The sequence below is a fragment of the Lissotriton vulgaris genome, chromosome 1_1 (genome assembly GCF_964263255.1).
Source record: "Lissotriton vulgaris chromosome 1_1, aLisVul1.2, whole genome shotgun sequence".
In the NCBI taxonomy this organism is placed as follows: Eukaryota; Metazoa; Chordata; class Amphibia; order Caudata; family Salamandridae; genus Lissotriton; species Lissotriton vulgaris.
The window spans coordinates 15,617,399-15,634,014 of record NC_141685.1 but is presented as its reverse complement, the minus strand read 5'-3'; the positions used below and the strand labels follow the sequence as shown (position 1 = coordinate 15,634,014).

Here is a 16,616-nt window from a genome sequence, read left to right as displayed (position 1 = left end):
GTCCACAACAGATTGAATATAATGAAGGGGTATACTGCATGAAGAATTATGAGTTAATCGAGTTTCAACTATCGCATTAATTATTGAGATGCATGTGGTGCCTGATGTATGGGATTGTAGGATAAATAGACATAGAAGATACTCGGAGAGAGATTCACGAAAGAGGTTATGCGCAGCTATGGAGGTGAGCGGTCTAGTTAATGAAGAAGAAAAAAGCGAAAAAGTCGGGGAATAAGGTCACACTTCCGCTGAACAGAACACAACACTATCGCGGGAGAAAACGAATACAGAAGCATACTCGCTTGGAGGTATTTGTTAGAAGCTGATTTTGAAGCTGTGATTGAAGTTAGGGTACCCTTGGAGTACCACGGTAAAACTAAAAAGTTGTCATTTCTGGATACTTTAATTTGCAGGAAATTACAGGAGAATTGAGAATACGCAGTGCTTTGTACTAGACTGAATAGAAGTCATTTGGAACGTAATCCATACATTAGGTAAGATGCCGATTGTTTCGCACAATACAGATTTGCTTGATTAGGATAATTGTGGGCTGGAATATAAGGTAGCTTTGGATTTTGATTAACAGGTGAATCAACACTGGAGCTTAAATTTCACTCGGGGGTAGACACAAAAATACATGTCCAGCTGGGTCAGAAGTAGGACCGGCGGAGAGGTAAAGGATGCGAGGCTTAATTTGTGGGTATATAACTACAGACTACATCAATAGTATTGGTTATGTTTCACTCTCTATAATAGGTGAGAGGAATGGATTGAATCGACGAGCCAGACAGGTAGGCACTGTGTAATGGGCAGCGAAGCGTGGGGACATATTATATGTCACATGTCTCAGATTGAGTCTCGATAGTCACGGTATTAGTCAAGGTGAATTGGAAAAGATTTAAGTATTGGGTACCTCGGAACAAGTTACTAGTCTTAGGAGGCATATTCAACACAACACAAATGGAAGATACTAGTATAAGAGCTTGACATTGTCAGACACAAAATACTAGATGCATGGGTTTCCATCTTACGCAGTAGGTTGTAATTTATCCTCTATATGTATGCACCATCCAAATAAGAAATTGCACAGTGGTGAAAAGTTTCTTCACCATGTTTTGAAATGCAGTTCACAATATTCTTTATTTGATTAGATTTTGAAATTGGTATTATCATGTTGTTTTAGCCCTGAAGAAGTCATGGTGAAATCCCCTATTGGCAAAACGCTTGTCGGCTGGGCGTAGAGAATTAAAGAAAAAGAACAGAAAATAAATCATTCTCTCCTGTGCAACTGTTAATAATGAAATGTTTTGTTAATACATGTGGGAGCTGAGGATTGCTTTCACTTTCAGACGGTAGTTAGGGTATGTGTTAGGCCACAAAATTCTTGGGCTGGAAATGAAGACTCACAAACATGACACTATTATGGAACCGTGCCCTGCTCCACGAAGTGGAAGGACTGGAGTACTTCTCAAATGGAGAGGTGATAGGTATAGACTATTTGTGGGATGTTTGGCAAGGTCAGTCCTTCATAACATTTGATACCCCAAGCCAAGAATTTTAGTTGAATGAAACGAAAGTGACATGCCCTTGAAATATATAATTCCCAAGGAGAGGGACAGGGAGCAGCAAATGGAGGTCCAGTACCCGTCTCCCATGAACACATATCAAACACACTGAGGGGTATTGCTCCTATGAGGCTACGGGTAGTGTCTACAGAAAAGAAGAAAAGTAGCTTATCTATGATAGATAAGTCTCAGGTTAGATATAATAGATAGTGGGGAAAAGTCCTCAAATTTGAAGAGTTGCCTTCACACACCCGTTAAGGTGTCATGCTTTATAATAGGTTGTTTTTGCTCCTCGTGTGGTTGGCTCTGCCGTCCCCCATGGGCCCCGCGAGAAGGCTCTTTTGTGTGGGGTAAGTGCAAGGGTGAGTTAAAAATATTGTGACAGTACTCAAAAGGTAATTTATTCTTAGGCCCGTCCGGTATGGTTAAAATCAAGGACCTTTAGACCTTCCACCAATGAGGAGGTTTATTTTGGTTCTCAGGAAGTGAGTAGTGATAAAGGTCATAGCGTCGACATGTTTCACGCCCTTGTGGTCCAAACCGGATCCTTGGCATTTCTTCAGGTCCAAAACGGGAAAAGTTGGGTGTGCACAAAGAAACAGGGATCACGGGTAGATGTATGCCCGTTAGACAAACCTTAGTCAGGCTCGTGGTGGTGTTGTCATGGAACAATATTCCACAAACACATCAAAGAAATTATCCAACCTTGGAAGATAGAGAGGAGGCCTCTATCGCACCTACCCATGTCTGCTCCTCCGGCAGCAGCAAACGTGGGTAGGTGCGATAGCTACACACCATCGAGGGTCACTGTAACCCTCAGGTATGCCTGCTCTCCCGTGTAGAGGCCTCCCCCTTCATCTACTGGTGTTGGATAAGGTGTCACAAGATTGCAATACAAGCTAGATTCTGTCTGGTCCAGCTTCAAATTCTGCATTGATCCTACTATTCAAGGACCAGATTATCTAATATTGGGAGGACTCCCACTTTGGAGTGTCTCCAAGGATGCGGCTGAGAGGGCACATTTTTTCACATTCTGCTGGAACGCCCAGAGATACAGGAGAGTAGGAGGGGGGTTACTAGGGTTATGTCCCATATGAAGTCACTCGAGGTCCCCATGGATGCAAAGTGGCTTCTATTAACGATATTGGGGGAGGTAAGCTGGCCCAAATTCGGAAGATCCGGCTGCTGCTGGCTACAGGGGTGGCCAAGCGAAACATAGTGAGAACGTGGGATAGTGTGGTATAGTCTAACCGACTGGAAATCCAATCTAGATTGGTGCTAGAAAGCAGAAAATGTGGTCTATCAAAGCTGTCGCAAGAAGTGGGGAAAAGTGTGGGGAGCCTGGCAAGCCTACATAGGGTATTGACAGGAAGGGAACTATATCTAGGGGGACAATGACTGAATGTGGGAGGGGTACGGGCCACTACCATGCCATACGTTAGGGAAACAGATGAGTGTATACTCCTCCTTAGTTAGTGTTAATATTCTTTTAGCCCAAAATCTTCAAAGTTCCAATTGATATTTATTTTCTGTTTTTATTCTTCATATTCATATAGCAGAGGGGCACGCGCACTGTACTCCAGCGGCACGCCCCACCTGTGTCAGGGCAGCTCGCGCTCACTACTTCCAGGCGGCGGCTCGTGCACAGCATCCCTCTCCAGCAGCTGCAGCGAAGGCGCTGAAAAACAACAGAGGCCGAGTGCGGAAACAGAGGCGCCCGGACATAGTGAGCGCAAGCTGGCCCTATGCAGATGGTGCGTGCCGCTGGAGTACTGTGCGCTTGCCCCTCCGCGAGCCTGACCCCAGTGACCCGGATGAACAGTGCATGCAGGCTGTGATGGGGCCGAGCTGTGCTCAACAGTGCTAGAGACCTCGAGCCCCCGCCGAGACGGACCGCGAGCCCGGCCAATACCTGTTTTGCTTGTTTCACCTGATGCAAAATATTTTGTTAAATACTATGTTACATGATAAATTCTTCTGCTCGGATAGTAAAAGCCTTGAAAAAGCCCTTGTCCAACTGACCGCTAAATGGCAAAATGTGTGTCGGCTATGGAATGTCTAAAAAACTATCCCTGTAACACTCTGGAGAATTATGATAATTTGTGAATCCGGATATGAATATGAAGAATAAAAGCAGAAAATAACTATCAATTGGAACTTTGAAGCTTTTTAACTAAAAGAGTATTAACACTAACTAAGGAGGAGTATGCACTCATCCGTTTCTCTAACGTCTTATAATAGGAGGTTAGTTAGGCCCAGAACCTTGAGTTAACCTCCTCCAATTATCTCTACAAACTGGCAATACTATCCAGGAAAAGGATCTCTGGACCTTCTTTCTTACCCAGTATCATGCTATACGTGATGGGCTGTAAAAGCTACCCTAGAGTTATGATTGACATTCTGCTTTAAGTTATTGCCATTTTCCACACACCATGTATATTCTGAGATATTTATCATGTCCTGATTTAAACTTTTCTGTGTTGAGCATGGTTTCAATAAAAATAATTTAAAGAAATGTGATTAAGTGAACTTTCAGTAAAACTATTGGACTTCATAAGCGCTCCCTTTTGCATATTGTTGGACACTTAGGTTTATGTTTCGGAGTAGTAGGATTATTAGAAGGTTAAGTGCTTTGTATACATATTAACAATTCAAAACGCCCGTGCAGTCAGTTAGAGCCAATACTGCTCTGTTTTGAAATTACTTAAAAAGCAAGTGACATACGGTTCACAATGTTAGTGGCATGGAGAGTACACATGCAAACTACTTACAGGATGTTTGCTATAAAAAGTTACTGTTACACGTCCATACCAATATAAGTATGGAATGAGCCCCATACATTTCTGGGCCAGGATGTATGTGGTAAAAGGGTACCAAATGCCTACTGCGATCTCACAACATGTAGCGAAATCCTTCAAGCAAAGCACACAGCTTGGAGCCACCTTGGCTACCCGATGAGTAGCAATGCGCCACTTATCTAACAAAAGTGCTAGGACAACAAATTATGGGAAGGGCTTGGGGATTGCCTTTGCAAATCCCAGCAAGACCACCAGGTGGAGTTGGGATGAGGGCCGGAATCAAATTGAGAGTAGTCATCAGCTGTACCTCCCCAGCAGCCTCTGCCAATATGAGTATTACTCTGGGCGGACGAAGCCCCGATCAAACATGGTGCAAAAATGTTTCCAGGAGCACCTCATGTGGACTCATGAAAGGTCGGCTGGCACAAATGGAGATAATAGGTATTTACACAGGCCTGTTCTCCTTGACGAAGTAAGTACTTGACTTCTAAATTGATCTTGAGATCATCCGGTTCGCCGCTCTAGTTCAGCTGGGTGCATACCGGCATTACTGATAACTTGTACCTATGCTACCATAACATTTAGCATATGTACTAATGACTACTGCTATCTCTCAATTCGTGGATATAGATCTAGTAACGAATAATGTTTTTTCATACAACGGCACACAGCATCGCACTGTTTATTCTAATAGAGGGTGATCAATAATATTCCATATAAAAGTGTGCGACTACAGGAGCTGCCCACCCCAGTCAGACTATGAAGTGAAGAGCCGCCCTAAAGGGTAAGCAAAGACACATTAGCATGCATGTTAACTTTCACAAAGCTACATGTGTGTTTGTGCATGTCATTTTCAGTACAGGCCTCAAAAAACCATTAAAATGTTACTAGACCTGCACGTCCAGTGACTTAAATAATCTACTCAACCTATTTGAAATGCTCTTGACCAATAAACTGCTTTCAAATGAACTATTTTAACTCATTGAGGCGCTATTTTGCTCATTATCACACGAGAGCACCTTCAAATATGCGAGTTCAGCATTTCTGCTGCACAAAAAACTCAACGTTTGATATAATAGACTAAATGTTTTTTTTCCATATATAAAACAAATCTATCCACAGGATACACATGACCCCTGACTTGCCGCATTGTTCATTAACAGCATTGTTATCAGGGCGGGTGCAGGAATGTTTCTCAAATCATGTTTAAAAACGATCCCTTTTAATAAATACATAATCAAAGCATGAAGTGGTAGCACACTGTCATTTGTAATAAGCAGATTGTACATTGAAATGGCCACAGACTTTCCCACTGACATTCGGTTTTACATACTAAACTCTATAGTGTACGAACAATGTTGTTTGGAAATAGAGCTTTTGCAAATATGTGTCATTTGCATATCACCAAGTAAAGTTTTCTGATTTGTTTTGCACCTATTTAACTCTTTATTTGCATCACCACTTTTACAATTACAAAAAATGTGCTTTCATATTTCCTGATACATTTTTAAATATTTGTAATATTAATGTACAGGCTATTTATTTATATGTTATGTGTTGGACAAAAATAACTGACATCTTCAGGCAGCTCAGTAGACAAACACCTCAAACTCTAGTAAGAGAGAGAAAAATAAACTCCATTTTCCAAGCAGCAGTTAGTAAACAGACAAACTGACATTAGACCTCTTTACTTGAACAGACAGCAAATGTGTCAAGATAAAAAACAAGATGTAATGGCATCTTTATAGCTCATTCACTTTCCGCATGAACAGAATTCATCCGCCAGATGCGACTAGTAGGTGCTAAAAATAGATAGCAATTGCTAACACTTTTCCAAGATCCATCACCATTCCAGCATGATATATGGCATAATATGCTCTAAACATATGTACTTTTGTACCCACGGTCTTGAAATGCAAGTAAGGAGAGGTAGGAATATATCTATCTATCTATATATATATATATCCTTTTTGCCCTGAGGAATGCCCCTGACCAGTCATCTGGCTCTTAGAGCGCCCAGAAATATGTTTGTACTTTCAAAGGAGGATGGGGCCATGGTACTCCTAAAAATCCAGCAATTTGTTTATTCATATTTTAATCATACCTGGGGTACCACATAATAAAGGACATCCCGTAAGGTCCCAGTACTATCCAGGAAAAGAGTATATGTTAAGAACTTACATCTTAAGGTGTTCGATGATGAAGCATGCCACATTATCTGGGTTAGACCACCTCTTTTTTCTCTTTTGAAAGGGGTCCAATTACTTGGGGACAAGGAGTTAAGAATAGGAATTACCTGTTCTGTCAATAGATTCACCACACTCCTTGTAATTTATGCTGCGTTTTAGAACGGAATACCATGTCTAAACCCTCCCTTTCTGTCAGTGTGATATGACCCTGCATCTAACAAGCACTGAAGGTGATCCAGAGGCAGGAGATATGTGGTCGCGTCCGATATGCACTGCCTGGTCATTGACCAAATTGAGAAAGCACTGGGCACGTTATGCCATAAGTGCAAAGTCTGCAATACCGTCTGTGCACCAGAGATGTGGTTTGCGCCCCTGAGTACACGTTCCCTAGTCTATCTGGGGTCAAATAAGAGTGAAACAAATAGTTAAATTGGGTGAATCGGAATTGTACAATTCTCAAGACCAACCTAATCAAACTCAGGCAGCAAACCCTTACATTTTCTGAAAGGTTGACCCCCAAGGTGCATTCCCACTGCTCCTTGAGTGTCTTTCTCTCTTTGGAAGAATGTTGCAATAGTGCTTTGTATTTTCTTTTTATCACCTTTTTAGTCCTAATCCTACACTGCCCCCCCATCTGCACCATCACTTTCTTCAGGACAGAGTAATACAAACACTGCCTCACTCCAGGCCATACGTGGTCATCAAGTTCTCTAAATTCCCAATCCACCGCCTCCCACTAAGTCTTCCCTCAGATCTCTTCTTCCCTCCTCTCAGTTTCCTGTTTGAGGCAGTTTTCAATAGCCCACATTTCAGTACCACCCACATTGGAAAGCTACGAGCATAGGGCATGATCCTATTCTCCCTGTGTATATTCTGCTTCAAGCACCACATGGCCCCCCACAACCGTGCATTCTCTTTTCTGCCTAGGGTTGCGGTACCCAATAGCCAATTTACCAGGCACTGACATCACCATTGAGCACATTACCACATGTTGATCCCTTTTACCAGCCAGCAAGGACACACCCACTCTTCCTCATAGTTTTTCAGGCTTACCATCTATTTGGTGCCTTCTCTCTGCAGAACAATTTGCACCATTGTCTGCCCACTTAATGAGAGGTAGAGCCTTTTCTCTTACGGCAGCTAGGACATGGTAATGGGCCTCTCTAACATCCTCTCCTCGTTCTATGAATCATCTCCTGCCATTTCATAAAGCCTTGACACCTGACCCTCTCAGTACTTGACTGCTTTTACCTTGTTGCTCTGAGCTTTAGCATCGGGACACTATTGGTAACAGTGCAGTCTATAAATTATTTAAATTTTACATTTACAATTATGTCATACCAAGAAACGAGGATGAAAGTTTTTAGGTCTCTTCATAAATTCATCTGTACTGCCATATAACTTTGAAAAAGTTTGAAAAGTTGTGAGGCAGGATCAATAAAAGCTAAGCTGGTTCTGGAAATCTTGTAGGTCTTATCCTAGCTTGGTAAAGTACAACCCAGCCATTCATTGACAATCTGTTGTCTCGGTATAATGGAAATAATTGGCTGATTCTCAAAGGTAAGTTACAGTTTACTACTTTCAGTATTTACAGACTCTTGAGTGTAAACTACAAGTCTCCACCTCCAGAGTAATGCAAATAGCTTACTTGTGACGTCCCCTTCTAAACACCTTTCACTTCTCTCTAACCCCAACCTTTTTAGTAGTAAGTATGCAACTTTTCCACCCACACCCCTGTGTCCCTCCAACATTTACTGCTAGTACTAATATCTATAGTTACATGTGCGGACACTCTGCATTAGGGGGCGGAGAACTCCGCACATATAAGTATAGACAAAACGTACACATCTTAGTCAGTTTTATAGTACATTTTGTAGGAGTTCAAACGTACTACAAAGTGCAGTTTCTGAATCAGACCCAAAGTGTTCCCAGATTATTTTCTAGGTCACTGCAAGTACAGTAACAGAGTTTCTCAAAGTTCAGCGTTTCCGATCACAGACAGATGTGTCACACTGGATAGGTGTGGGAGGCGAGTTTCCATCCTCTCCTGCTCCTTTGTCAGTGATGGCTCCCTTCATATTGCCATAAAATAAGAGCAGGGCTTATTTACTAACACCCGCGTGCATAGACAGCGTTGTGTAAAAACCCAGCTTTGAGTGGCATTTAAAGCAGCAGGTCCTAGAAGATTCCTTCCCTTTGTTCAGTACAGCTTCACTAGGTATTTGCTCTGACACAATTTGCATTGTTAGCCTCTTCAACCATCTGTTCCAGTAGCCTTAAGCTCTGTGTCATGCAATGGCCTGTGCCCTTTTAAATGTATCCAGCAAGCTACTCAAACTTTGATTCCCGCTCCCACTTCTCAACCAATCAGCATTGAATCTGCTCCTAAAGTTATATGCTTGTGCCAATTTACATTTATTAACAGTCGCTGTTGTTAATTTTGCAGGTGACTGAAGCATGGACAGAAGAGGCAAAACCATTTAGTGACATGGAAAAAAATTAACACAACCCAAGGTGTGATTTTGTAGAAGTGAAGAAGCTGTGAAGCTCCAGGAAGGAAGCAATTTATAGGAGCCAAAGTGGCGAGGGACTCGTAATCATGAAAGAAAGTTGAAGTTATTTCAGTTATTCCACATATTAAATGACACCTCAGTGAAACCTATAATAAAGTGATCGGATCGGATCAAGAGCTAGTTGTTGGGGTTAAGAGTCCTCTGAAATTAGAAACTTGAAGGGGACATTGCAACATTTGCTCTGAAATACAAATTGGCAAAGAGAATATCCCTGCAATGCAAGCAAAAATAACCTTTATTGTGAATTCAATCTTCTGATTTGTGAGGAATGGCTGGTGGCAGCTAACCCTGAGCTAATTTGTATCGGTGAAGAGTGTGTGAAAATGTTTCGCAGAAGAATCCATCACCGCAGCATAAGAGAACAAGCTTTATTCTGAAGTCTCATCTGATTCAAGAGGAGAGAACACGTATTGTATGAAAGAGTATCATTGTAAATGGACTTTAGAAGATCCCAGCATAGTGAAGACACTGGACCACCATCTGGATTGTAAACAAGTTACTCTACCAGCTACGTCCCTGGGGTAGGACCAGGTTATTTACAGCTGTGCTGAACCTCCCATCTGTCTCATTCTTGCTGGGTTCGCAAGGAACCCGTCATGCACTAAATATGAAAGAATTCTCTTCATCTGAATAAGAAATAATGTAATCCTGACATAGCCTAACATTCTCATGCCACGTGTATTTAAAAATTTACCTAACGTTTACTTACTAAACCCAATTTCAAGGCCTTGACATTATCTCATAAAATCCCAAATAAATACATCTGGGAACAGTTTCTGTCACAGAAAGCATCTAACTGTAAATGTTAAGAAGAGCACGGGTAGCGTATTGTAAATATTAATGCTGAACCTTATTTAAACTGTCCTGATACAGAAATCAGGATAAGTCTAAGGATGGCTTCTGCGCAGGACAAAACACAACTTGCAGAAATTATCCCTAGAAAGAAGTCTTTTACATGCCCTGAATGTAAGAATGTATTTAGTTCTAAATATAACCTTACTCAGCACAAGAAAACCCACACTGGAGAAAAACCTTATACATGCTCTGAATGCCAGAGAAGCTTCAGTCTTAAATGCAATCTTCTTAGGCATGCGATAACCCATTCAGAGGAAAAACCTTATCAGTGCTCCAATTGCAAGAAAAGCTTTAAACTTAAATTCAGTCTCAGCAAACATGAGAGAATTCACACAGGGGAAAAACCATATGAGTGCTCTGGGTGCAAGAAAACCTTCAGTCATGAATCCAATCTCATTCAACATGAGAGAATCCACACTGGTGAAAAACCTTATCAGTGTTCAGCATGCGAAAAACGCTTCCGCATTAAAGCTATTCTCATTCAACATGAGAGAACTCACACTGGAGAAACACCCTTTCATTGCTCTGTGTGCCAGAAACCCTTCAATCAAAAACCCAACCTCATTGCCCATGAGAGAACACACACTGGAGAGAAACCTTATCAATGCTCGGAGTGTCAGAAAAGGTTCAATTTAAAAGCTAGTCTTAATCTACATAAGAGGACACACACTGGAGAAAAACCTTATCAATGCTCGGAATGCCAGATAAGGTTCACTTTTAGAGCTAGTCTCACTCACCATAAGAGGAAACACAGGCCTTCTTTACGAGTTGCACTGTACTGGCGGGGTACAAAATCTGCACACCGTGCAATTACTAGTTAATCCCCTGCAACCCCCACTGAATGTGGAATAATTGTGCGGACCTAGTTTTACTGGGCAGAATCCACAGTTTTCCCTATTCAGGGGGTTTGAAGGAGGTGGTAAATCTGAGTAAGGGCAAATTCTGGGTGCAGGTGGAGTGTTGTGAGGATAGGAAGGGGGGGGGGGGGAAGTACCCTGGAATGGGGAGCACTATGTGTTGCCACCTTGCCAATAAAAGTTTGTGCGGAGACAGACGCTTGGCTGCTATTGCAATCAAAGCTTCCAGCGATTTGGGCTCCTGGTAAAAAAGTTCCAGTGTTCAGTCAACCATGAAAACTACATCAGGAGTACCCGGCCAAATGCGATGAGGTGGAGTGGTATCCCATCCAGGGATACGACACTGCCTGACTCATATCACGGCCACGCTGGGGTAAAACCTTATCAGTGCTGTGAATTTCAGAAACACTCCAGTTAGAAAATCAGTCTCCCTGAACTTGAGACCCATACTAGGAAAATACATATCTGTGCTTGGAATGCAATGTAGATTTGAAATCACAGACTGTCCACAGCTTAAAATAAATCAATCTGATGTGAAACAAGATAATTATTAGATGTCTGTCAGTTAGTGAAAAAGAACCAGTTTATTCCCAGATACAATCAGTGAGCAGTGACATGGGCTTCATTGATGTAAACTGTTCCTACAGGTCCACGTGTAAAAGTCCCAGAGATGTGTCTATCATTGTCAATTAACCCAGATGTACAGAAGGGACTACAGTTTGAAAAACAGACACACCTTCACTTCCCACTATCGAACTTGGACGAGCAGTCGTGTAAACGGAAGGCTCAACAGATAGACATTCATGTAATCCAAGATGGAAATCTGTCTTTTGGAAGCAGCAGAACAGGAATAGCAACTACTTAATGAGAAACTGGACCAACAGGCAGATGACAGGTGGAGGTTGCATAATTATAGTGGAATTTCATGTTGACCATTAACTGGAAATTAAACAGCTATGTATAAATAAAATGTATAAATCAGGTAAATGTAGGAGAGAATCTCATACCTGGTTTCTGCAAGTCAAGTGCTTTTGACTGAAGACTGTCAAACCAGACGATACCACAGATTTTATTGCTTATCCATTTGAATTTATGTAATTTTATAGCATTACAGTACCAGACAGCCTCGTGATCAGGACGGAGTAACGAGGCCCTAAGTTGTTGTGTGCCTTGCCTTGTTTCTGCTTCTGAGCCCCCTTACAATGCTCATGTTTGCATTTGTTCATAATCATTCACAGTGCATACTTGCTGTTTGCAATTTAGTTTACATGTATTCACAGTAGAACGCTGTATCCCTATAGATTGATAGCATATTGATAGTTAATTCGATATATATTCATATAGTGCGATATTCAGGGAGAAATGTGGTAGTTGTAGACAAATGTGCAAGGGAATTCACACTTTTTCAGTCACACATAACAGATCAGAGAGCTACTTTATTCCCATCATAACATTGAGAGATAATGTATAAGGTCCATACACGAGCCTTTCTGGGAGAGTGAACTTTCACCCATTCCAGAGAAAGCATCTATTACAAACAATCTGTGTCATAGCCACATTCTGGCTCTTGCTATCTTCTTTTCCTAAGAATATCTATACATTTTAGATGAACATTGGTCTTGACTCCGGGCAGGGTTGGGTCTAAACAAAATACAAAATATGAGCCGGTATGAATGTTTGCAGTTTGGAAAGCTCCTATTTTTCTACAAATGTTGGTACTAATGTAGACATTAGCTAAGGGCTACAGACGAAGGTATTCCAATGTAGATCTCATCTAAAGACTTTAATCTGTTATGCTATATGTTACCAGTATTATTCGTATTTAGGTGTATTGTATTTATTTTATTAACCATTACAGTTATGAATTTTCATTTAGTCTGCACTAAAACCAGGCTTTTTACATTAATAAAGCCTATTATAATACAATGTGGATTTTCTGGTGTTTCTTCATCTTCTAGATCAAGGTGTTCCAGTAACTTCTCACAGCCCTTGCAGGATTTGATTGTTACCCTATATAAATTATCTCCAGGTATGTAGTGGTAAATATATGGATTACAGGCTGCCTGTTTCTCCTGCTCAAGCTGGTAAATTTGTCGAAACCCGTGCTTTCCCATGGGCCACGGAGAAACAATTAGCTTGTATTTACAAGGGGAGTTCCCAAACGATATCAAAGTGGTAGCTGTCACTTACTTATATATCATAAAAAATATGGCTAGGTTGATGTATGGAGGTTATAGTTAATTAAAGTATTTAAAATCATTAGTATATTTTAAGCTTATCTTTGGCTAAATTCAGCTTGTCTTATAGTCTTTTTGTATCCGCTCTTTTCTGGTGGTCATAGTTAATGAACTTTAGCAACACCACTCATCTAAAAAGATATAGGCCTATTTTAGATATCAACAGACGGGTTACCCCGTCATAACGGTGCTGGATAGCCTGTCTGTCGAAACCTAAATCCCATATTATATTCTGGGATTTAGATTTTCGTGGATGGGACATCCTTACCCGTTGTGATGGAGTTAACCGTCCGCCAATATCTAAAACTGGCCCATATTATTATATTAGCCTCTGAAGACAGTTGTTCATTTAGCACTGTTATTGTCTTGAACAGTTGAAAACCAGTTTAGTTTGTGCTTCTTTTGTGTACACTCATAATTGGAGATGGATGCCTGTAAATCAGGGGTCTTCAAATTTTACGATGTCAACATTTTTAGGCATAAGGACCCCCTCCTGACAAAAATTTCTAAACCTGTAGACAGGGCTACTGGAATTATGAGGCAGGTGAAAAGCAAATTACGCGACAGGCTTGACTAAATTCTGTGGGAAGAAATTGTAAATGATGTTATGTGATGCCGCGTATTTTGGGTGAGCATTGCTTCATTATTTTTACACACAGTAACACTGAGAAACGATTTCACCCCATCAGTACCAATTTAGAATCAAAATACAGGAATTAATATCAGAAAGATGTCTATTTAACCTTTGTGATTGACCTTCCACTCCGGAGGAATAAGTGCTACCACATTAGAAGCTCACCTGGCCCTGGCCGGGAGCCGCAGGGGTCCCTTAAAACCCTGGCGGTCTTGTGCAGAGTTAAGCAGTTTACCTATGCCGCTTTCCTCTCACCCCCTCTCCTGTCCTAATCCCGGATCCCTCTCTCACTTTGCAGGCCATTTCTATCACCCCTTTTTACAATTTCTGAACTCTCCCCATTCAACCTCCCTGTTGGACTTGGCCCTTCTGGCAGGTTCACCCCTAAACTTTTTGCTTTAATAAGTACTTTGGTGCTGGTTGTTTTTGGCTTCTGCGCACTTTCACTGTGTCCCAGTGTAAAGTGCGTGCGCACTCTGAGTGCATGTTGTGAGATTGGCCTGCCCTCCCACAGGAATGCATGGGGAAGGTATGTGTCCCTGGTAGTTCCTGATGCGTGGGGAGTGCAGGGTCGAGTTTGGTATGTGCGAACTTGTGAGAGTGAATTCTGCGCGATGATGTGTGCGGCGTTCATGTGTCTAGTGTGGAAGTGCCACTTCTAGAAGTTGACATGTCTGTGTAATAAAGGTGAAATAACTGTCTGGCTTGTGATTGGCTAGAGCTGGCTGGTGAGCCTAGCTCCAGGAGTTAGGATGGGTCTGCCCCGGTGGTGAATAGAGAGATTGACAGCCAGATGGGTGGGAGGAGTGCACCTGGGACCTGAATAGGGCTGGGCTTTCCCTACACAATGCTGCCTCCGCCCCCTGTGGTGCGACTGATGACTCTAGCCTGTCCTGTGAATGGGGAGAGGGGCTGAGCACAAGAGGGTGCTCCAAAACCAGCTGCGTCTGGTTTTCCCTGAACCCTGCAGCCTAAACAAAAGATTTATGTGTATAAAAAGGGGCTGTGACCCTGCAAAAGGTTCTATTCCTGATCCTAACTTGGAGGGGGCCTGCTGCTGCTGCTGGGCGCCAGGAGGACCACCACTGGGGACTGCCTCCCTGCCTGGAGGACCCTGTGAGCTGGCCCCTGGGCCCAGCCTTTGCCCCCCCTGGCTTCATTCTTTTTTAGACTTTGTCCCTGGACCTTTGGGACTGGGGTGGCCTGCCAGCACCTGGAAAGCATTGGCCTCCCCCTCACAAATAGCGCGTTGCGCCGCTGGTGCAGCGATCCCTTCCTAGAGGGATTCCTCGGCGTGGGGATCCCCCCTCGTGTCTTCATCTCAGAGCGCAGGTGCCCAACTTGCGTCTGCGTTATTTAAAAACAACAGTAACTACGGGTGCCCACCCCGCTTATTATCGTCCTAGCGGGTGCCCACCCCGCATCCTAACTTTAATTTTGCTATCGAGGGAGCCTACCCCTCGTTTTTGCACCGTGGAGATTACCGCCGCAGCCCGGGCTAAGCCGGAATTCAGGCAGCCCCGCAGAGGACGTGGGCAGGGCCGCCAGGAGACCGGAAGCGGACGGGAGCCTACCCCGCGCTCCGGTGAAGAGAACCTGTGCCCGGGCTCGAAGGAAAAGCGGGAAGCGAAGCGGGGCTCCCATAAGGTGAGGAGAGCCCCGCATGCAGTAAGAGCCTCCTGCGGCCCGGAGCAGAGCCAGAGGAACCCTGCAAAGCCTGTGTTCCGTGTTGTGGAGGGGGCATCGGGGCACATTGCCGGTGCTCGCCCCTCCCCTCAGGCCGGTGCTGTGTTTAAACCCTGAGAGGCTCCACTGGTGCGGGGGCAGTTTCCTTGAGGTAGAGCGGCCCCGGTTGGTAGGGGGCCGCTCCCCCCCAGTTGGCAGCATCATTTTTATTTCGAGCCTGAGCGGCTCTAACAACAGGGGCATTTCTTCCGAGCCCACGAGAGGCTCCAGGGGGCAAGTAGCTATTTTGAGTCCCCCGAGCTGGACTCCAACGACGGGGGCATTGCTTATTTAGAGCCTGCCGGCTCCAATGATCATGGAGGCATTTCTAGTGGTAGAGCGGCCCCAACTGGCAGCGGGCCGCTCCCACAGTGGTGGCAGCATTTTGCTGGCACTACAGAGCCCCGTGGCTCCATCCTGGGGGCATTTGTTTATTTAGAGCCTGTGAGGCTCCCACGTGTTGGGGCACAGTGTGCCAGAGCCCACGAGGCTCCCACGTTCTTTTGGGCACTATTGTTTGTTGGGAGCCCCAGAGAAGAGTCAGGAGGCACGCTGGTGCCAGGCCCAGTTCCCCAGCTGCCCAGCACTTAGTGGGCAGCTGCATCGTTTAGGCTTGTCCCTCTGGCGCATTCTTCTTTGGCTGCCTGCGCAGCCTGCCCTGACATTTTGGACAAAGGCTGTTTCAGCCCCTGAGAGGCCAAGTTGACTGGAGACAGTTCATGTGTTGTGCCCTTGCGTGGGGTACATGTTTTTGCCTCAATCAATCAATCAATCATTACCATTTGTAAAGCGTGCTACATACCCGTGAGGATCTCAAGGCGCTGGGAGGGAGGTGGGGGGTAGCTACTGGTCGAAAAGCCAGGTCTCGAGGAGTCTTCTGAAGGCCAGCAGGTCCTGGGTTTGACGTAGGTTGGTTGGGAGGGTGTTCCAGGTCTTGGCGGCGAGGTAGTAGAAGGATCTGCCCCCGGCGGTGGTTTTCCGGACACGTGGAACAGTGGCGAGGGCGAGGTTGGCAGAGCAGAAGCTGCGGGTGGGTATGTGGAAGCTGAGTCGGTATGAGGTATGATGGTCTGGCATTGTGTAGGGCTTTGTGTGCGTGGATGAGGAGTTTGAAGGTGATCCTGTTGTTGATGGTGAGCCAATGCAGGCCTCTCAGGTGAGGTGTGATGTGGCTGCGTCGGGG

General features: G+C 43.9%; 1 protein-coding gene across 1 annotated transcript in view; it reads left to right on the top strand.

The window, feature by feature from the left end:
• Positions 1–12,763, top strand: part of LOC147736972 (uncharacterized) — a 147,065-nt gene extending 134,302 nt beyond the window's left edge. Inside the window, exon 2 of the mRNA XM_086954219.1 lies at positions 8,999–12,763. Within this exon, the coding sequence (XP_086810345.1) occupies positions 10,019–10,801 (783 nt within the window). The 5' untranslated portion in view covers positions 8,999–10,018 and the 3' untranslated portion in view covers positions 10,802–12,763. The remainder of the gene's footprint in view (positions 1–8,998) is intronic.
• Positions 12,764–16,616: the final 3,853 nt, after the last annotated feature.